The 23,265-nt window shown below is 42.5% G+C and overlaps 1 protein-coding gene across 4 annotated transcripts in view; it reads right to left on the reverse strand.

The window, feature by feature from the left end:
* Nucleotides 1-997: 997 nt before the first annotated feature.
* LOC124776718 (ATP-dependent DNA/RNA helicase DHX36-like) overlaps nucleotides 998-23,265 on the reverse strand; it is a 239,928-nt gene continuing 217,660 nt past the window's right edge. For all 4 annotated transcript variants that reach the window (XM_047251833.1, XM_047251834.1, XM_047251832.1 and 1 more), the window contains 2 exons: nucleotides 17,738-17,835; nucleotides 998-1,317 (listed from right to left, as the gene is read on the reverse strand). In XM_047251833.1, coding sequence (XP_047107789.1) covers nucleotides 1,227-1,317; nucleotides 17,738-17,835 — 189 coding nt within the window. In that variant the 3' untranslated portion in view covers nucleotides 998-1,226. The remainder of the gene's footprint in view (nucleotides 1,318-17,737; nucleotides 17,836-23,265) is intronic.

Below are 23,265 nucleotides of genomic sequence, written 5' to 3' on the forward strand. Positions count from 1 at the left end.
TTTGCAGAAGAAAAAGGGGCCGTAAACTTTAAACCGTGCGATTGCACAAAACACGTTAACTTTTGGTGAATTGCGAATTTGCTGCACGAATGCGCGAGGATTCTCTACCGCCCAGATTCGCACATTGTGTCTGTTCACTTCACCATTAAGAAAAAATGTTGCTTCATCACTGAAAACAAGTTTCGCACTGAACGCATCCTCTTCCATAAGCTGTTGCAACCGCGCCGAAAATTCAAAGCGTTTGACTTTGTCATCGGGTGTCAGGGCTTGTAGCAATTGTAAACGGTAAGGCTTCTGCTTTAGCCTTTTCTGTAAGATTTTCCAAACTGTCGGCTGTGGTACGTTTAGCTCCCTGCTTGCTTTATCCGTCGACTTCCGCGGGCTACGCGTGAAACTTGCCCGCACGCGTTCAATCGTTTCTTCGCTCACTGCAGGCCGACCCGTTGATTTCCCCTTACAGAGGCATCCAGAAGCTTTAAACTGCGCATACCATCGCCGAATGGAGTTAGCAGTTGGTGGATCTTTGTTGAACATCGTCCTGAAGTGTCGTTGCACTGTTATGACTGACTGATGTGAGTGCATTTCAAGCACGACATAAGCTTTCTCAGCTCCTGTCGCCATTTTGTCTCACTGCGCTCTCGAGCGCACTGGCGGCAGAAACCTGAAGTGCGGCTTCAGCTGAACAAAACTTTATGAGTTTTTCTACGTATCTGTAGTGTGTCGTGACCATATGTCAATGAATGGAGCTACAGTGAATTTATGAAATCGCTTCAATCATTTGTAATAGCCCTGTACTATAGCTTCTGAGCAATCATCAAATTTGTGTTTGTTTGCATCAGGTTTATTCTTATGATGAACAGAATATAGGAAATTGGTGTTTGTAAGTGGCACAACAAATATACAATCCACTGGATATATGCTTTATAACGCAAATCCTGACAAACTGTCTGCCATTAGCAGAAAGTTTACTGTCACAACAAAGTTAAGAAAGAATTGATTTTAATGGATATAATACTTTTATTTGTTTTATTATACAATGAATAACTTAGGATTTGTCAAGACAAATTGAGATCATCATCAACAAAAATAAATATCATATTTTGCGCACACGCGCGCGCACACACACACACACACACACACACACACACACACACACACACACACACACAGAGTACAAAATCCACTTGCAATGTTTGTCTTCTCAGCATACTCAATATGCATTACTATCAAAAATCATCATCTTCACCACAACTGTCTACTTCTTCTGCCACTGTGCGCAATTCAATGTCTTCGTATGACAACACATCCATTATGGCCCTGAAAGCAAGTAAAGAGATGAAACATTTGAACTTGTTCATAAAAAAGGAGCAAAGAGAATTGCAGCAGGGATTGGGAGGGGGGGGGGGGGGGGGGGTAGCAGAAAATCCTAGTGCAAGTTTTGCACATTCAGTGGCCTGAAAAACAAAGCTGTTCCATATAAAATAAAATGATTTGAACAATAAACGAATGCTTTGGCAATTAAGTATGCTGAACAATGTATAGAGTACACTATTTATTTCACTTCTAGAAACTAAATACAAACCCAACCAAGTTAATATGGGTCAAAGTCATTTAAATCTCACTGGCTTAATCTACCACAATTTTGACCTGCATTATTATTATAAACTTCGCAACAGTTCCAGCAGTAGTGATTTGCAAATTTACTTTCTTGAGTGATATGAAGTGTACACACATTGATCGGTCCCAACGACAACTCGATACAAGTATTGACGCTTACTGTATTACTTGCCGTGGCTTTCCACTAGTTTGGTGCTGTCCCTGTCCCCCATCTCTTCTAATCTTTTCATCACTACATAACTACTACACTCAGCATACTCTATAATCTATTTTCATATTCTAATCTTCATGTGTTACAACTATTTTTCACCAGTATTGTTCTTTCCTATGTAAGTTAACTATTCATGTTGCCATCATGATGAGTTCGCGAACATTTTTCCACACAAGTGACATTATTCTGTGCCACTCCTCCCTCCTTTCTCTCTTGTATGCTTTCACGTGTCTCAGTTTTCGCTAGTAATGATATACAAATCTTGCACTTGGGTGCCTCTCTCAGCTTGCTGGCCCAAGCAGCCACTATTGATTATGATACGCCCTGTACATAAATCTTACACTTGTAGTGCCTCTGGCAACTATCTCAGTTTGGTGCCCCAAGCAGTGACTTGTGTTACTTGTGCCTTAAACCATTCCTGGTTGTCATAGAAAATATCTCATTAATCTGTCCTTTCTTTCGTGATCCATTAAATAAATGATGAAGAAAAAGATCAGAGGAGTATTTTGCCCAATATGGTGCCAAAATAGACACTACGGAGAAGAGAGTACAAGCTTCACAGATGCTGATTTAGAGAAGAATGGAAACTGTGATATGGACAGATAAAGTGAGGAATGAGGTTGTGTCACACAGGGTGAAAGAGAGAGGAGAAATACTGGAAACAAGACAAGGAAAATAAAATGGCTAGGACAATGGTAGGAAAGAGACTGTACGATAAAGGACAAACTAGATGGAATGGTGCCAGAGTAGATCAGAGGAAAACCAAGATATCAGCTAACTGAAACTATCAAGTAAGAAATGGATGGCAGAAAACTGTGAGGGGTGGTGAATACTGAACTCACAGTGAGGGACCTGACTTATGGGCAGAACTATTTCTTCTTCATGTCGTCTTCTCTTTATGTTCAATGGTTCAAACTGCACTTCCGCACAAAACTGTGCTCCAAGTTCACACTTTCAGGAATTTCTTCCTCATTTCCACATCAATATCCAATACCAGGAGAGCTCTTACTGAAGAATGCTTTTTTCATCTGTACCAAGCTGTTGCAACTTCTACTACTGTCCTTGCTTTGGCCATCCTGCATTATCTTACTTCTCAATAGGAATAATCTTTCATTTATTTCATTACTTTCCATTTTCAATGTTGAAGTTAAGCAATTTGTTGTTCTCCTCCCTATTAGCCACCACCACCTTCTTCCTGCGTATTCTTAAGCCATACTCTATGCTAAGTATGTTATCAATTCCTTTTAATGCCTCTTCCTTACATCCAGCCGAAGAGTATGCAATAGGAAACTATACCATTGATATCTTTTTTCCTTGAACTTTTATTTATGTTCAGAAATTTCCTTTTTTGCCTTCAACAGTACTTCAAAGCGCACATTACACAACAATGACAAGCTGAATCCTGCCTTACACCTTTCTTCACTTAAACATGTCTTTCTTGGTGACAGAGGGAAGTGAGATGCATTCTAACTGGCAATCCCACCCATGGGCAGTGATCCGGAGGGAGACATTCCTCACTTGCAAAGAGGACAGGGTATGCGGAATGGTCAGGGAATCTGCGAATGGTAATTGCATAAGAAACCAGGAGTTGACTTCATTGTATTCGTAGAAGTAGAATCACCGCTTCCGTGAGGAGACTGTCAATGGGACTAGTGCAAAAGGCACCAATAGCCAGACGTACTACACAATGGTGAACAGGATCAAGTATTTTCAGGGCATTAAGCTTCCACATGCATGTAGTCTTCAGGTGGCAAATATGGGGTAGCCACATCAGCTTTTCATATAAAAAAAAAGGCCCAAGAAATGGGACTGTGCTGTAACATCTAGGAGCTGGTCACCTAAATAAAGTTCTGGATCAGGGTGTATTATGAATTGACAACAAAAATGTGTAACCCGGATTTTGGAGGGCAAAAACTGGAAGCCATGGGAGACAGCAGAGGTCCATCGGATGGCCCCTTGGAGCTAGCGCTCAGCAGACACTACCGAGAGGGAGCTGCACCAGATGCAAAAATGCCATGGTAACCTGAGGGCCACCAGGGACTACAAGCCCATTAATGGCTATGAGGAAGAGAGTGACACTTAATACAGAACCCTGTGGGATACCATTCTCCTGAATTCGAGGGGTGCTGAGTGAAGTGCCAACTGGAACCTGGAAGAGCTGATGGGATAAAAAATTGCGAATAGAAATTGGAAGGGAGCCATGAAAGTCCCAGTCATGGAGGATAACTAAAATGCTATGGCACCAAGTCATGTCATATGCCTTATGTAGTGAAATAAGACCATGACAAGGTGCCGACAGTTAGTACAAGCCAGTCGGATTGCAATTTCAAATCTGAGTAAATGGTCAGCTGGAGATCATCCTTCCCAGAAGCCACACTGATAAAAGGCCCCGAGATTTGAGTACCCAACATAATTGGAAATAACCATCCTCTCAAGCAGTTAACAAAGTCCGTTCATCAGGCCAACTGGGCAATAGCTGTTGAGAGACACTGGGCTGTTCCCAGGCTTAAGGACGGGGATAACTATACTGTCTCGCCACTGTGAGGGGAAGGCACCTGTGAGCCAAATGTGGTTGAAGACCCTGAGTAGATATTGCCTCTCTGTAATGTCCAAGTGTTGGATCATCTGGTTGTAGATGGAATCTGGGCCTGTGGCTGTGTCATGTGAGGAGGTAAGAGCCTGCGAGAGTTCCCATTCAGTGAAGGATTCATTATAGCAGGCTGTTCCAGCTCGTCGGCTCCATTGTGAGCCGCGGAGCGCTCCCTGCTCCAGGGAGTCGTGTCACTCACTGTGACCGTTCAAGTGGGCCGGCACGCTAGCACGTGGCACGCCTGGCTGAGGCAGGTGGCAAGGCAAGCATTTTGATGTGCCAGCTGCTTCTTACAAGATTGACAACCTCATACTCTTAGCTGCTAAGACGTGGTGACATGCTACACCAGGAAATACGATGTTCAGGAAATAAATAAGAAACAACTGTTTCACAAGAAATTGCATACTAAATTTATAGGGCCTCTGTAGCTTGACATTTTCTTTTCATTACAAGATCGGAAATATCAGACGTCAAAGTGTTCACAGCATTAATGCGGAGGATGACCTTCATTGTTGCATCCTGAAGAAACGATCGTTCCATACTTTTTACTCTTTCCATTGCTGAGAAAAGCTGCTCACAACAATACGTAGATCCAAACATGCACATGATATGAGCTACATTGTTGTGAAGCTTGGTAAATGTTTTTTGCTGTAATGAACGATACCATCGTGACAAATCCAATGTGTTGTAGTACCTCTCTTTCAACAAAGTTGAATTTTGCAAATCAATTATCTCCAATTGAAGTGACGGTGACAAGTCATCGGGGGGAACTGAAAAAGGAGTGCTGAACACCTTAAGTTCCATTTCCAAACTAGTGAGGTCTCGGAATCGTGTTTCAAACGTCGTGATGAGCTGCTTTATCTTTGCTCGGTAATTGCCGAAAGTAGTACCTTCAGGTAGTTTTAAAGAAGCAAGACGATTGAAGAACGTTAAATGTCCATTACTCATCTGCCTCTCAAATAAACGTAACTTTTCATGAACGCTTTGATCTGGTCGTGCATGTCAACGATTAGCTGCCCTTTGCCCTGCAGTGACAGATTTAAATTATTCAGATGCATAGTTATATCAGCTAGGAACGCCAGGTCTGATATCCATTTTATATCTTTCAGACAACACATTTCTTCCCCTTTCATTTAAAGAAAAAGGGATATTTCCTCACGAATGGCAAAGAAAACATCAAGAACTTTTACCCGACTCAGCCAATGAACTGTACTGTGATAAGGTATATCCCCATACTCCGCTTCCATATCTTTCAGGAATCCTTTGAATTGGCGATGATTCATACCATGATGCTGCACAAAATTCACACACTTCATGACATCTTTCATTACGCCACCTAGCTCTACTGTTTCAGCACACAATGCCTCTTGGTGAATAAAGCAATGAAGAGTCAAAATGTCTTTCCCAAATTCGTCCCTGAGTTTATTTTTCAAACGAGAAGCAAAACCTTGGTGACGCCCGATCATTTGTGATGCACCGTCTGTCACTACAGAATGGAGCTTATCCCACAGCAAATTCATAATGTCCACTGATTCACAAACAGCTTCAAAAATGTCACGTCCTGTTGCAGTGTAATCGAGTGGTACTACAACCAAGAGTTCTTCAGTTACTTGCAGCTCCATGTCGACACCATGCACAAAGACTGCAAGTTGAGCACAATCCGATATGTCGGTGCTTTCGTCAAGTGCTAGCGAAAATGCAACAAAGCTCTCCGCCTTTTTCCTGAGCTGTGTCTCTAAATCCGCTGCCATGTCCAGGATTTGACGAGACATTGTTTGCTTCGACAGGCAAACCCCTTCAATTGCCTGCACCTCCATTGGAAATAAACATTCTGCAACTGCTACCATGCATGATTTTACGAGTGTGTAATGGATCTGGGAGATGTTATTTTTTACCGGATTTGTTGATACCAAATTGTAAATGTTTTCTTATATTTTTTGTCAGAATTTTTTTTATTATAATGTGCCTTATTATATGTTAATTTACTTATATTTTTGAGAGTGAAAGCATACTGATTACTATTAGTAAATGTGTCGACAAATAGCAAAGAGACTGATTACAAGTGGAAGCTTGTGTGTTGTGTAAAATATCTTTGATGCTGGAGTCGTCTTTGACTATAGTCAGTCGGCAGTTAACTCTTGGTGTGTGTTGACAGAAGAAGAATGTGTAGGTCGCCGTCATAAATAATTTTGAATTATGTTACTATTTTTTATATAAACTATAAGAAGAAACTACATTCGAAGAAATGGTATTTGAAGCACCAAAAATGTGGCAAACACATTGAACCAGGTCATTTCTGCAGCCGACAAAGATGCATTGTGGAATCATACTTCCATTAGACAACTGAAGCCAAGACTTATATCGCCTTGTATACATCTAACAGAAAAGGTACTGTCACGAAATATGGCAAATTTAAGTAAATAAAAAATAGTGAGCATATTTCAACTTGTGTCTCGTCCGGGATAGTGTATTTCAACTCTGTGTCTCGTCCGGGATACTATATTTCAAGTGGTCCCACCGAAAATGGCTTGCCACTTGTTGCAATGATGTGAACGACCCTGTAGCTTGCTCGAATTGCAGATTCAGTAGTGTTTTCTCCGCTCTCATTCACCTGAAAATTATAAATGCATTACAGAACATGAACTACATTGCATGTTTTGATACCCTCCGTATTACGAAACCGTTTTTGAACTTACATCTCCCGGTATGTCGTTCTTAAGCCTGGCTACCAGTTCTCTGCGTGCAACGCCTTCTACCTGATTGTAGTGCACTGCGTGAAGACATGTATAATGTCATTGTATATTGTACCTCTTCGCAGAATTAAATACTTTATGACATACAAGACATTGTGGACAACCATCCCTTTCAATGAATAGAAAGGTATCCTCCAATAGAGGTACAGGGCTCTCATGGCTAGTCATAGCTGTCATTGAACACGGATTATTGCGTCAGTTGCAGCTGCATGCGGCCAGGGGGCAGTGAGTTCGCTTTCCCCTCCATGCGGGCTCCGAGCTGCCGCAGTGAGCGCTCCGGCTCCCTGGAACTCGGTTGGAACAGCCTGCATTATAGGGTTCAGCTTGATGAGGTTGAAAGAGTAAGTGGGAGGAGGGGTCTGTTCAACTCTATGTTTCTGCTGGAGAAAGGTGGCAGGATAGGAAGAGGACGCTGATGCTGTCACAAAATATGTCGCGAGATGTTTTGCAAGGACCAATGGATCAGTAGACAAAGCACCTTCGAGGATAAGTCCCCAGACAGCTGACTGTCACTGGTGGCCAGAAGACTACAGAGCTTGGACCAAACCTGTGATGAAGAGTCATATGTCCCTGGGAGGAAACAAAGCGATCCCAGCATTCCTTTTTACTCTGCTTAATAAGGTACCTTTTTACTCCGCTTAATAAGGTAACAAGCCTTGGCAAGAGATGCTTAAAAGTGAGCAGGTTGGTCTGTGAAGGATGTCATTTAAATCTTTGCAGTGCCCATTGGCGGTCCTGGACAGCAACTGCTATGTCCTTGGTCCACCATGCTACTGGTCGATAATGAGGGGCACCTATGGATAGGGGGGCAGCAATGCCAGCAGCATGCAGTAAAGTGGCAGAAAAACCCTGCATGACCGCATCAATGCAATTCGAGAGAGAGGTGTCAAAGTGCACAGCAGGCGTATACAAAGGCCAGTTGGCCCTGCGGAATGCCTAATGCGGGGGAATGGCTGCAGCAGGTGAATGACAGACTCACTGGAAAATGGTCCTGTCACAAAGATGATCAAGTAGTGACCAATATATGCAAACCATGAGAGCAGGGGAGGAGACTGTGAGATAGAGAGCAGTAAAGGTTCCATGAGCAGCACTGAAGTGGGTAGGAGAACTGTCATTGAGGAGGCACAAGTCAAAGTCTGTAGTAAGCTGGTCAAGTAGAAGACCTCTACCCAATGTAGTGGCACTCCCCCACAGGGGGTGGTGTGCACTGAAGTTCCCAAGGAAGAGATACAGGAGCAGGAACTGCTGTGTTAAGGTAGATAGTTCAACATAAGGACGTGGCCTACCTGGAGGGAGGCAGACGTTGCAAATGGTGATTGCTGCAGTCATCTGCACTCTAACTGTTATTGCTTGTAGATTGGTATGAAGGGGGACCCAGTCACTTATGATATTAATGCGAACCAAAGTGCAGACCCTCCAGATGATACCCTGGGGCCGGCATGATTCTGACAGAATGCTCAATAACACAAAACTTTAGAGAGTGGTTATCAAGAAAGTGAGTGTCCTGAAGAACAAGACAGAACAAGGCATTGTATTTCCGGGAGGTGCCGATAATATCTGCTGCAGTTCCACTAGATAATCGTGTGGTGAGAGTCCAGGTGAGGTATAAAGAATGTGAGGGGAGGTCAAGTCACTTGGTCAGTGGTCTTCACCAATGAGGATGGGGTGACCTCCATTAAAACTCGTTCAAGTCGGTATGAGGTGGAGGGCAAAGCTTGTCTTCTTCTCCCTTGGAGGGAGGGAGGAGGCGTTATCAGTAAGGGAATAGGCGGCAGTGATGCCAGGATTGGACAGAGAGCGAGTGGCTTTGGGCCCCTCGGAGCGTGGGTCTCTCCTCTGGGCCCGAGGTTGCAAGCTTCCTGTCCTGAGAATGCTGGGGAGGGGTGTTCTGTGATGGAGCCCCATCCGTGGCAGAAGCCAGCAAAGCATACTTTTTCCTGGCCAAGGAGGAGGAGGAGGAGGAGGAGTAGCAGTTCCTACCTGTAGGGGAAGGGACAGGAGCTGCCAAGGGTGAAGAAACAGAAAGGGAGGGGGGAGAGCAACATGGGGGTGAGGGGGAGGGTTGAGGAGGTCATCCTGTGTCATACTGAGTGACTTGAGAGGAGCAATAGTCACAGGGTTGTCTCCTAAATGGTCCCTGGCACAGAGGGAGGTTGGCTGACTGGCAGAAGTTATCTTTATAAGGAGAGAAACAGAGTTCATCTTGCTTAATGATTCAACTTCTCTGAACTTGGCCATAGTATGTTACAAAAAGAAAAGGGGTTTGGTGGCGGTACAAGTCTCCCTGTCGGTCCTGGTACAGACCAGGAACCTCGGAAAGGGTCTTGCTCCAAGCTGGCACATCTGGCCCTCCTCCCATGGTATATCCAAGGACGATAAGGCTGGAAAAGCAGAAACAGGAACTGAGACAGAACTATGTTAAGGAAGAGACATGGCCGCAGTAGTGCGGCCAAAGAGTTTAACACATTTCATTGCCTTGGTACCACCCACTCCAAAGAGGGCTTGCCTTGTAGGCACCACCCAGCCACAGCAATGGCCACCTGGCAGGACGGTCATTGCCGGGAGTTCGGATGCCCCGAAAAGACGGGCAACCACTCCTATGCTTGCAAAAGGCATTCACAGCACAGGTACCAACAGGGTGATCCCTGTGGTATTGGGTGCCTTGGCCAGATGGGTACATATCAGCCCCACCACACGATTGGCTACTGAGCTGGTGACATAGCAAGTAGGCGAAAGAGCTTTGGCGGGGATGGAGGGGAAGGGGGAAAAGGGAGAAGGAGAGAGGAATTCACGCCAAAGATGCTAGGGAGGGAGTTCTTCCCCATATGGCTCACACTACAGATTTCATATTTAGAGATGGAGGTCAAACGCCTGAAGGGGCCCAAAAAAGAAGTGCGAAAAAGGAGGAGGAAAAGCAACCAACCAAAACTGGAAGACGAAGCAAAGTCACGAAGATAGCCAGGATGGCATAAAGAACACCAAGAGAAGGAATGGAAGAGGCAAAGTGAAAAATGAAAGGAAGGCAGGAGGGCAGGGAAGGAGAAGGAAGGGGAAGGGAAAGCAGCCCAGAAAAGAATAAAGACTGCAGTAGCTCAGGGACCAATGTGCGTCACACATGTACCTGCCAAAAAGCTGTTGACCCCCTGGGGGGGTGACAAATATTGAGATCTCAAGGGTAAGTAAAGACATAAGTTGACAAAAAATCTAAGGACTTTGTATTTCTAAACATGTGAGCAAAAATCTCAAGTACTAACATCATCTTTTGCAATGGACTGTTTTTAGGTGGAGAAAGCAAGTCAAATGTTATATATGTTAAGACCACAGACATTATTTTATTTCAATAAAATGAAATACATTTGGTGACAAAAACACATATTTCATTGGAATCACAAGACAAATTTTAAATATCTTCACTGATTTCAGAAATAACACCAGAAAAAAGTAGACCTCTTGAAACAAGTGTATAAGGCAGGGATGAGTTGTGTAAACTAACACTATAGGTGACTGTAAATAAAATGTTTGTTATTGTCGGCTATTGCCCACTGTGTTATGTCTATTATTTTATAGGTATTGTGTGGTTTTTCTTTCATGAAATATGGAGTACATAGGGTACAAACTGCCAGTGACTGCCACTATTTTCTTCCTCTTCTCAACCATAATTTCTAATATATAAACTACTTTCGAAGTGCCAAAATGTACTAGAATAAACAAAATGTCTATACAATGCCACACTGTACAATGTTCTTTCGGTGAGACAGTAGCAATTCTTGAAATCCATTGCCTGTGGGCTCTAGCCTGCGAAGGAACACCAGAGTACTGTGTCCATGGATAAACCATGAAAATCTGCTGCATTACATCACACATGGCAGGGCCTGCACATTTGTAGGAAATTATAGGCTTCAGATTGGCAGGGCCACTCCGTTAGAGATACCTACAGAAATGGCCTGCGGTTTTGGCACATAATGGAAGTCCACTGGTGCCGCCAGCTATTTACATGTCACAGACACCATGTTGATGAAATGAGATTGCAGTGATCAATCCATGGAACAGATAACTTCTGTGAATACTCTCAAAATCAATACTAATGAGGATATGTAGCAACTCACTGTAAAGATGATCAATGAACTGCAGAAAGGCACATAGAAAAGACAATCAAACTCTCACAACTAAATTTTTGGCCATAGCCTTTATCACAAAATGAGAGCACACGCACACACACATTCACGCAATCATTCAGACACAACTCATGCATACATAACTGCTGTCTCTGGTGGCCGCTGTATCAACAGTCTCTGACAATCAGATCCAAATAGACCTCTCCTCACGCCTCCCTGCCTCTCATCGGCAGCTGTTAGGCTACCAGCAAGAAGTGGTGGCAGCACTGACTGAAAGCCGAGGCATACTCAGCTGCGCTCAGACAGCGACGATGCATGACATCTCAGTAAACAATCTATTTCATCTACTGAGACAAAAACTAGATTTTTCCAGTGTTCTTTCCAAATTTCCCTGACACATTTGAAATTCCCTGATTTCCATAACTTGTGACAACTCTGGGTGTATACATTGCAGCGATTCAAGAAAACTGGTGCCAATGCAACTGTTTTGCAATATCGGAGACCCAGGGTATCATCATACAGGGAAGATCAGTTAACAGTAAAACCAACTGATTTGTGTGTGTATATAAAAACAAAGATTCTGTAACTTACTAAATGAAAGCCTTGGTACGTTGATAGAAAGAATAACAAACACACACACAAAATTCAAGCTTTCGCAATCCACGGTTGCTTCGTCAGGAAAGAGGGAAGGAGAGGGAAAGATGAAAGGATGTGGGTTTTAAGGGAGAGGGTAAGGAGTCATTCCAATCCCGGGAGTGGAAAGACTTACCTTAGGGGGAAAAAAGAACAGGTATACACTCGCACACACACCCATATCCAACCGCACATACGCAGACCCAACCTTTCCAACAAACCTCAACCTCCTCTCATTGCACACAAACCCAGTCTCTCCCACTACTTAATCTCCCACTTCCAGCTCCACTCCCTCCAAAACCTCAAAATTCCAATCAACACAATCTGGAACCACAACACCCTAATTCAGTAGTTAACCTTTCATCCAAACCTCTCTCCCAATCCGAAACCTCTGTCCTATCCAAAGGCCTCACCTTCAGCCCCACTCCCAGATTCAACCAAACAGCCCTCGTCAAAGATTTACTGTCCTACACTCCTACTCTCTGCTGGAAATATCACTTTTCCACGAAGAAAAATGATCCTAATCCTACTCCTAATGATCAAAATCCCCAAGACACTATCCAAATTGTACCCTGCCTGGAACAGTTCCGTCCTCCGTCACAGCGGGACCCACCTCCTCTTCCTCAAAATCACCCTCTCCAAACCTTCCAGGAATTTCTCGCTTCCAGCCTTGCCTCTCAATCCTTCTTAAAAAACCTTAATCCTACTCCCAACATCACCACTGCTGAAGCCCAGGCTATCCGTGATCTGAAGGCTGACCGATCCATCGTCATTCTTCCGGCGGGCAAGGGTTCCACGACCGTGGTACTTGACCATCGGGAGTATGTGGCTGAGGGACTGCGTCAGTTTTCAGACAACACCACATACAAAGTTTGTCAAGGTAATCCCATTCCTGATGTCCAGGCAGAGCTTCAAGAAATCCTCAGAACCTTAGGCCTTTCACCTGACTCCATCAACCTCCTGACCCCACCGACACCCCGCACCCCTACCTTCTACCTTCTTCCTAAAATTCACAAACCCAATCATCCCGGCCGCTCCATTGTAGCTGGTTACCAAGCCCCCACAGAACGTATCTCTGCCTACGTAGATCAACACCTTCAATCCATTACATGCAGTCTCCCATCCTTCACCAAAGACACCAACCACTTTTTCGAATGCCTGGAATCCTTACCCAATCTGTTACCCCCGGAAACCATCCTTGTAACCATTGATGCCACTTCCTTATACACAAATATTCCGCACGTCCAGGGCCTCGCTGCGATGGAGCACTTCCTTTCACGCCGATCACCTGCGACCCTACCTAAAACCTCTTTCCTCATTACCTTAGCCAGCTTCACCCTGACCCACAACTTCTTCACTTTTAAAGGCCAGACATACCAACAATTAAAGGGAACAGCCATGGGTACCAGGATGGCCCCCTCGTACGCCAACCTATTCATGGGTCACTTAGAGGAAGCCTTCTTGGTTACCCAGGCCTGCCAACCCAAAGTTTGGTACAGATTTATTGATGACATCTTCATGATCTGGACTCACAGTGAAGAAGAACTCCAGAATTTCCTCTCCAACCTCAACTCCTTTGGTTCCATCAGATTACCTGGTCCTACTCCAAATCCCATGCCACTTTCCTTGACATTGGCCTCCATCTGTCCAATGGGCAGCTTCACACGTCCGTCCACATCAAACCCACCAACAAGCAACAGTACCTCCATTATGACAGCTGCCACCCATTCCACATCAAACGGTCCCTTCCCTACAGCCTAGGTCTTCGTGGCAAACGAATCTGCTCCAGTCCGGAATCCCTGAACCATTACACCAACAATCTGAAAACAGCTTTCGCATCCCGCAACTACCCTCCCGACCTGGTACAGAAGCAAATAACCTGAGCCACTTCCTCATCCCCTCAAGCCCAGAACCTCCCACAGAAGAACCACAAAAGTGCTCCACTTGTGACAGGATACTTTTGGGGACTGGATCAGACTCTGAATGTGGCTCTCCAGCAGGGAAACGACTTCATCAAATCCTGCCCTGAAATGAGATCCATCCTTCATGAAATCCTCCCCACTCCAACAAGAGTGTCTTTCCACTGTCCACCAAACCTTCGTAACCTCTTAGTTCATCCCTATGAAATCCCCAAATCACCTTCCCTACCCTCTGGCTCCTACCCTTGTAACCGCCCCCGGTGTAAAACCTGTCCCATGCACCCTCTCCCCCACCACCTACTCCAGTCCTGTAACCCGGAAGGTGTACACGGTCAAAGGCAGAGCCACCTGCCTACACTGTGAAGCGTTCTATGTGGGAATGGCCAGCAACAAACTGTCCATTCGCATGAATGGACACAGGCAGACAGTGTTTGTTGGCAATGAGGATCACCCTGTGGCTAAACATACCTCGGTGCACAGCCAGCACAACTTGGCACAGTGTTACACCGTCCGGCTAATCTGGATACTTCCCACTAACACCAACCTGTCAGAACTCCGGAACTTGCCCTTCAGTATATCCTCTCTTCTCGTTATCCACCAGGTCTCAACCTCCGCTAATTTCAAGTTGCCACCGCTCATACCTCACCTGTCATTCAACAACATCTTTGCCCCTGTACTTCCGCCTCGACTGACATCTCTGCCCAAACTCTTTGCCTTTACAAATGTCTGCTTGTGTCTGTGTATGTGTGGATGGATAGGTGTGTGTGTGTGTGTGTGTGCGCGCGCGCGAGTGTATACCTGTCCTTTTTTCCCCCCCTAAGGTTAGTCTTTCTGCTCCCGGGATTGGAATGACTCCTTACCCTCTCCCTTAAAACCCACATCCTTTCGTCTTTCCCTCTCCTTCCCTCTTTCCTGATGAAGCAACCATTGGTTGCGAAAGCTTGAATTTTGTGTGTATGTTTGTGTGTCTATCAATCTGCCAGCGCTTTCATTTGGTAAGTCACATCATCTTTGTTTTTAGATATATTTTTCCCACGTGGAATGTTTCCCTCTATTATAACTTCTGCACAACTTCAGTGCAGTAATGTGTTCATTGTAAATAAGTATTATAGTAGTTGTATTACATTTTTATTACCTTATAAATAAATAAATAAACTTTTTAATTTTAAATTCAGTGCATTAGTATTTGTAAAATGAGTCTTTCATATAGTGTTCATTAAAAAATGACGATCATTCCACTTGGGACCTGTGGAATGGTAATTAGCTTATTTGTTTTAGTTGTAAATATCTGTCACGTATTATTGTTTTTCTGACATGTTCCACATCCTGGAGGACCTCCTCACTACGGATCAGTTGGAATGAAAGTAAAGTAAATCTAATCTAATCTTATCTAAACAGTGTACAGACTAATGTTGTACTGCACCTGAAATTCGCTAGGAAGTAAACAGTATGCGAGCAATTCCAATCTCTGTCTCAACAGTGCAACACAGTCTTTGTGAACAATGTTTAAAGGGGTGCATAGAGACCACAAAACCTTTATTATTCAAACTAAATAAAGTGAAAACATTGCAACAGGCATAGAAACTGGTGCGTGCAGCACTGGTATAAGGCGATACTCATGGACGAATCTAAGTCTGAAGTATCTGAAAGCCATTGTCGAATATTTCTTTGTCGATTGCATGGAGAGTTTATGAAGAGTCACTTTGTGACACATATAGGCCCCACTGACTTCTTGTGTGTTTCTTCTAACAATTTTCCAAAGATAAGTTTCATATAATGCCTGTAGTATATATGTAATTATTTCAGCAAATGACACATTTAGAGAATCAGTGTATTTCATGGTATCGTATGGAGCTTATATATATATATAAGCTCCATACGATACCATATATATATATATAAGCTCCATACGATACCATGAAATACACTGATTCTCTAAATGTGTCATTTGCTGAAATAATTACATATATACTACAGGCATTATATGAAACTTATCTTTGGAAAATTGTTAGAAGAAACACACAAGAAGTCAGTGGGGCCTATATGTGTCACAAAGTGACTCTTCATAAACTCTCCATGCAATCGACAAAGAAATATTCGACAATGGCTTTCAGATACTTCAGACTCATCTTTATATATATATATATATATATATATATATATATAAGATGATGTGACTTACCATACGAAAGCGCTGGCAGATCGATAGAAACACAAACAGACGCATACATACACACAAAATTCAAGCTTTCGCAACAAACTGTTGCCTCATCAGGAAAGAGGGAAGGAGAGGGAAAGACGAAAGGAAGTGGGTTTTAAGGGAGAGGATAAGGAGTCATTCCAATCCCGGGAGCAAGCTTACTGAGTATCAGACCAGATTTGTGACTGGATTCAAGACTTCCTTGTAGACAGAATTCATCATGTTACTCTTAACATAACAAAATCAACTGGTGTAAATGTAATATCTGAAGTACCCCAAAGAAGTGCGACAGGACCATTACTGCTTACAATAATATACAAATGATCCAGTGAGTAATATTGGAAGCGCCTTGTGGCAGTTTTCAGATGATGCAGAAGACTAGAAAAGTGCAGGATGATCTGTAGTGGATAGATGAAAGGTGCACTGACTGGCAGTTGACTCTGAATGGAAATAAATGTAATGCATTGCGCATGCATAGGAGAAGAAATCCACTGCTTTAAAATTACATTATTGGTGACAAACTGCAGGAAACAGTAATTACCATAAAATATCTAGTAGTAGTCTTCCACAGTGACCTTAAGTGGAATAACCAAACAAAACAAATAGTAGGTTAAGCAGATGCCAGATTTATAGGAAGAGTCTTAAGGAAATGTAGTTCATCCACGACAGAAGTGGCTTACAAAAAACTTATTCTACCAATTCTTGAGTATTGCACATCAGTTTGAGACACACTGAGGTTCGATTACTGGAAGACGGTGACAAAATCTAATAAAGACAGGTGTGTTTAGTCATGGAACTGTTTAGTCATGCAAGAGAGTTATGGAGACGCTCAACAGTCACCAGGGGAAGATGCTACAAGAATTCCAAAACAGTACCTTCCATGAAGAGTCGGACAACATATTACTTCCTCCCACAAGCGCCTCCCAAAATGAGTACAAGAAATTTGAGTGATCAGAGCTAATACAGAGGTTTACCAACAACCATTCTCCCCATTCCTCACTTGTGACAGGAACTACAAATTATAGGGACAATCTTAACACGAAGGAGAGTGACTGAGGCAGTCTTCATCTCCGGGTATAACTCAATCTGAACGATCTCCCTTTTAACTTTAACAGTGAGAATAATGTTCTCAATCACAATAAATAAATCACAAGTGCATTTTATTAAGTACTGTGGAGTAGGTCTGAGATTGCAAGATTGCAATGTTTCTCCCACACGTAACTTTATGTTGTTTGCTCGAAATAGAATTCACCCAAAAATTTATTCTTGCCCCTGGAGGAACAAAAAAAAAAAGTGTACCAGTGTACTCATACTGTGTCAAATTAGTATTACACTGAATCTGTAAAGGAGTTTACTTCATAATATGTATCTGCATTTACACTTTTTTTAAAATATGTAAATAAACTGTGTTTTTACACTATAAACAGATGTAATTCATTTTTCTATTCAATGTAATTTGGCATATGTAAGTAACCAGGCATCACTGGCTAGTCAGCTAGTAAAGTTATGAATTCATTCCCCCCCCCCCCCCCAAAAAAAAAAAAAAATCTCCCTCTGCCACCCCCATCCCAAATAAGCTTCTCCAAACTACTCTTAATCATTCAAGGAAGATTTTAACTGAAGATCTAATTCATCCACAGAAATATAACCCACAGGAATACAATGCACACTTTCAGTCAGTTGAGAAGATAAATGTTACCTGAGCAGTGGTGCCTCATCACTTCTTGGGCTCCAGTCAATAGGCCCAGGATGGCTAACCTTGTGCGCTAACAGCTGATCAAGACTATCTCGAAGTCTCTGAAAAGAAGAATTATGCATAAGAGAATCAGAAACTGTGGGCAATGGAAGCATATGCCTAATTACTACTTGGTGTACAAAATCTACCAAAAGGGGTCAAAACTCCAAAACTGTCTATCCTCCCTACAAAGACATTAAACACACTGTAAAGATGACACACTGTGTTGCAGACATGCACAACAAAAAGACACTTACAAATTCACTTTCATAGAAAAGCAAACACACGAACATTCATTCTCACAAACATGTAAACCTCACATGCACATACCCGACATCTCCAACAGCTCAGATTTGAATGCCCAGTCTGAGCTGCTGGAGTGGTGGTCGCGCGCGCTCGTGTGTGGTGTGTGTGTGTGTGTGTGTGTGTGTGTGTGTGTGGGGGGGGGGGTTCCTTTTCTGACAAAGGCTTTGGCCAAAAGCTAATGTATAAGTGTCTTTTTGTTGTGCCTGTCTGGAACTCAACATATCATCTTTACGGTGAGTAGCAATCTACATATTCCTTATATTGTTGATAGTCAACCTAGAGTTTCAATTTGTTTGATATTTAAAGAAATAGAGGCGTATGAAGTGGTAAAACAAATAGTATCTTTTGGAATATGAGAATCAGTTCTTCTGTTTAAAGGAAAACCAGGCTGAAATTATAAAATGAACCAAAGTGAATTAAGTAAGGGACTTAAACGTATGATGAAAACTGAAACAGAAGAGAGAATTGTTTTACATAAGGAGCAAACGTTTGTTACTAATTTGCATTATGAGTCAATGCTAACTGGTTCTCCAAATGTCTCATTTGCTGAAATAATTACATATAAACTGCATATATTACAAAACTTGTCCTTGGAAACACATGAGAAGTCTCTGGGGGCTCATTTATGTATATTCCAAGAGTTACACCATGAGGACATGATTGACAATTGATAGCTCATACACATATACACTTGGAATATAGTTGGCACACAAACACAAAACTTTTTGTAAGGAAGAGTGATTATCATTCTTAATCAGTTACACAGGGGCTTCAGAATGTGTATACTCACTTGTGCACAGAAGAGTCCTTCAAACTGACTGACTTTTACAAGTGAAAACTCCTAAAATAGTGCTCAGTAACTATTTTTTCAACATTATGAGTAGGAATTACTTACAACAACAAGGAAAACTCAGTGACATTGCCAATTAGTGTTAGGGTGTGCTCAAATGGCAAACGGTGGTTTAAACGGTTACTGCTGATAAGCAGGAGACCTGCGATACACTCCTGGTCTGCCACAGATGACATATTCATGACACTGCATGTTCATCATTTCTGAACACAATTCACTGATATCATTTCATGTTACTCTACTGATTCCATTTTAGTGAATTTAATTCAACTTGTATGAAAATCAAAATATTTTAATTTACAGTGCTAATATGACTATTATAACCAATCAAATTATTTTTTAGGATCTTTGTAAAGACCCACAACTACATCTATGAATATAGTCCCCAATCCTTTGTAAAGTGCTTGGCAAAAGTTACTTTATACCAATGTCAGTGACTTTCTCTACTATTCCATTTGGATATGGTGCAAGAGAAAAATTACTGCTTCTATGTCTTGTCGAATGCTTTAATCTCCCTTATTTTTACCTCATGGACTCTACAATGCAAACAGAAGACAACAATGTAGCCTTGGGTATATTACTTATACAACTTGACATAATAAACTATCAATTAACAATATTTGTTACATTCCATCCTAAATTATCAATTAGAGACATAATGCATCACTGATTTGGCTTAACACAACGGAATTAATGATTTAGCAAAAGGCAATAAAGCCATGCAAGTGATGCGTTCAGTGCTCCAAGGGACTCTTCTCCAGTATTACCACATACAAATCCTATAATTCCATCTCCACTACACCTATGATATGCAGCAGTACATGGTATTAGACAGTAAAAGCATTAATGCTGTGGCGGTGTAGTGAATACAATTACAGATATAAACAAAATTGTTATTAGTTAGAAATAGATACAAATAAATGCACTAACAATTGCAGATAGCTTGATAATGGCCATGGAGCTGAAATAAGCTTATTGCACAAAAAGTAACATCATGATAAAAAGTCTGAATATAGAAGTGATCTGGCTTATTAAACATATAACGTCAGTACAATACAATTTTTGTGATTAGTGTCATCAGATTTCTGGAGTAAACTTGCCATTAAGCCCTGAAGATGCTGCAAAAGATGGTGAAAGATCTTGTGCATTACACTGCACAAGCGACCTACACCTTCTACGATTTGAGAACCATAAAACGGTACAGGAAAACTTGAAGCTATGCAAGGCCATTGAGGTATGAAATTGACTTGAACAAGTCTAAGGGTTCAGTGTTAATGAGAGAACTGTCTGAAGGAGACTGGAAGAAGCCATTCTTCAATCCAGAAAACCTACTACCTGCTTGACTAGATTTTGCAAGAGAATGTTGTGACTGGAGAGTACAACAACATAAAAAAAATGTTGCTCACCCATGGATCATGATTTGGCGTATGATCACCTCATGGTAGACGTAGGCAAGAGGAAACGTACAGTAGAACCCCACTTTTACGTTCCTGGAATTAACGTTTTCCCGCCGTTTATGACATTTTTTATCGGTCCCATCAAATTTCCTATGCCCACGATGTTAATCTGCACCCGATTTTGCATCAACATATTTATAATTTTCCGTGATTTACGCATTACGAAAAAATATTTGTGGAGAAAAAATGATGCTCGCATGATGTTGACCGTCCAGTAGTGTTTACAAATATTACGTGGTTAACTTTCTTGACACCACGGCACTCTACTCAGTGGATTTGAACCAGTAAACGTGTAAAAGTTGGAACAATTCGTGCTTTATCTCCTGCCGCTGCAAAGCTCTACTTGGCACGGTGGCTGATGGGAGTAACTAGGTTCTTTCGAATGAAGATATTGTGGCCAATCACAATAATTTCCAAACTGTCTTTACTGAGCAAATGCAGTTTCACGATTGTTGTAATTATCGTGACACCTTTGTCGAACCATATTTAGTGTGTTTTGGCGTATGGCCACTTGGAGCGCTAGTTGACACCATCATTCACTTTGTGATGCTCAAATGTATTTAGTTTAAACACAGCGCAGGTACGTATTTTATTCATGCTGAGCAAAATGTGTTTTGAGAATTTATTCTCGTTGTCAAGTGCAGTATTTACATATGTATTTTTTGTGATGTTACACAAACAAACAATGTGAGCAACAGTTTGCATGTGTGTGTGGTTTTCTACATAATTGATGAGGCACAGTACCTGATAACCTCAAAAAGATGACTACAGTGCAAGAGACACAGAATAACACACATTCAAACACCGCACAAAATACTTATGAACATATTTGTACTTGACAATGAGAAAAATTTCCCTAAATGCATCGTGCAAAGCACGAAAAAGTACATAACTAGTGCAGTATTTCATTGCTTAAATAATGAATGACAGTTGCTGGCTTTCAAAAACATATGAAATTGAATCCAACGTTCCTACTCCCCAGACAGTTATCAGTTCCACTTTTTATTAGATAATAAACCTTCATTAGATAATAAACAAGTCCCTGACAAGTCTTTCAGTGCCTGTCATGTACATATATCATACATAATGTGCAAGGGGGTCTCCTATACGCAAGTTTTACAGCATAAAACATTATTTCCAGAATTTTACATTTTCCCGCGTTTCGCACCATTTTTTTGAAGTCTCTTGAAAAGTGTAAAAGTGGGGGTTGACTGTATTTCTCTTGCACATTCTCATTCTGGAAGCCTCTTCAGGTTAATTCTCCGATGGTGTGGGCAGGAATAAGTATGACTGCTAGGACAGGTCTGTCTTCATGTGGCATGGGAGGCTTCCAGCAGACTAGTATGTGGAGGAAATCCTTTTCCATTTATTAGTGGTGATTTTACATTAATTCATGATGATACATGCCCACTTGTTGCGAGAACTGTGCAAGAGTTCTTGGACGAAGCGGAGATTCATGCTATGGCTTGGCCTGCTCAACGTCATGATTTGAATCCTACTGAATAGGCATGAGACCAGCTGGGGAAAGAGCCTATCAGCACTATTAAGAGGCATTGCAGGATTCATGGGAGGTCCTCCTGAAAAAAATAGGAGATAATTAGTTGATTGATTGATTTGGGGGAGGGGAGCAAACAGCAAGGTTATCGGTCCCATGATCTAGGATGGCAGAAATCAAGGGAGGGACAACACAAACAGCACAGACCAGTCACAGGTAAGGGATAATGTGCAAACAAAGAGGAAAAATGGATGTCAGGGTGGCAGGAAGAGGAAAGAACAGGAGGGTGGTGGGTCAAGATAGGAAGAGCAAGGGCACTCCAGAAACATTATGTGCAGTGGGGCACCAACACCACCACTAATCTGTCCCAACACCCACACCATATCATTATCATGATACACGAAGGCCAACACTAGGGAAAGAAGACACAAGAAAAAAGGAAACAAAACTACACAACAGATTAGAAAAAATGTAGGGAAAAGGTGGGGTGAACCTGGCTGGTGTGAAGGCAAGGTCAAGGCATCCATAACCAATGCCTACACTACCAGAGGGATTCAAATTGGGAGGGCACATTTACAGCAAAGGGCCAAAAGGTGGGGGCAGTCCAACAAGCTATGGATTACCATGAGCGGAACCCTGCAACTACAAAGAGGGGTGAGGGGGCACAATGAGGATTAGAAAACCACAGGTCAACATAGCATAGCCAATACAAAGACAGCAGAGGAGGCAGAGGATGGTCTGGTGAGGGGAACAAGAGAATCAATTGGAAGGGTCACTCTCACAGAGGTCATCACGTGGTAACCAGTGTAAGGAAGAGAGATGTAGAGAGGGAAAGATCAATGGCAGAGAAAGAGCCACATGCAGCACTAACGTAAGTAGGGGAACCACCATTAAGAAGGTGAAGTTGTGGCTCCCAAGAAACTGGTCAATCAGGAGCCCCCAACTAGATGAAGCACTGGCCCACAAAGGATGATGGGCATTAAAATCCCCAAGGAGAAGAAAGAGAGGGGGAAATTGCCAAGGGAGGGCAGTAAACATAGGTGGCCTGTCAAGAGGGAGATAGAAACTGCAGACCGTGATGGCAGTGTCCAAGTGGGTCTGAACGACAACCACTTCCAGTATGGTATGAAGTGGGATCCACATACTAACAACATCTGTACAGACCAACGTGCAGATTGGAATCCATGAAGGGTCAGTGAGTGAGCAGCAGTAGAATGAGCTTCCTGGAGAACCACACAAGCTGCCAAGAAAAAGATAATAAGCAGGTATTCAAACAGGTGACAAACGGGCTGGAGCCAATCACACCACCTGATCACCATCCATCACAAAAAATGATAGGGTGACATTCATAAATAAGATATCACACTCAGGTTGCGAGGGGGCA

Source organism: Schistocerca piceifrons, chromosome 2, assembly GCF_021461385.2.
Source record: "Schistocerca piceifrons isolate TAMUIC-IGC-003096 chromosome 2, iqSchPice1.1, whole genome shotgun sequence".
NCBI lineage: Eukaryota > Metazoa > Arthropoda > Insecta > Orthoptera > Acrididae > Schistocerca > Schistocerca piceifrons.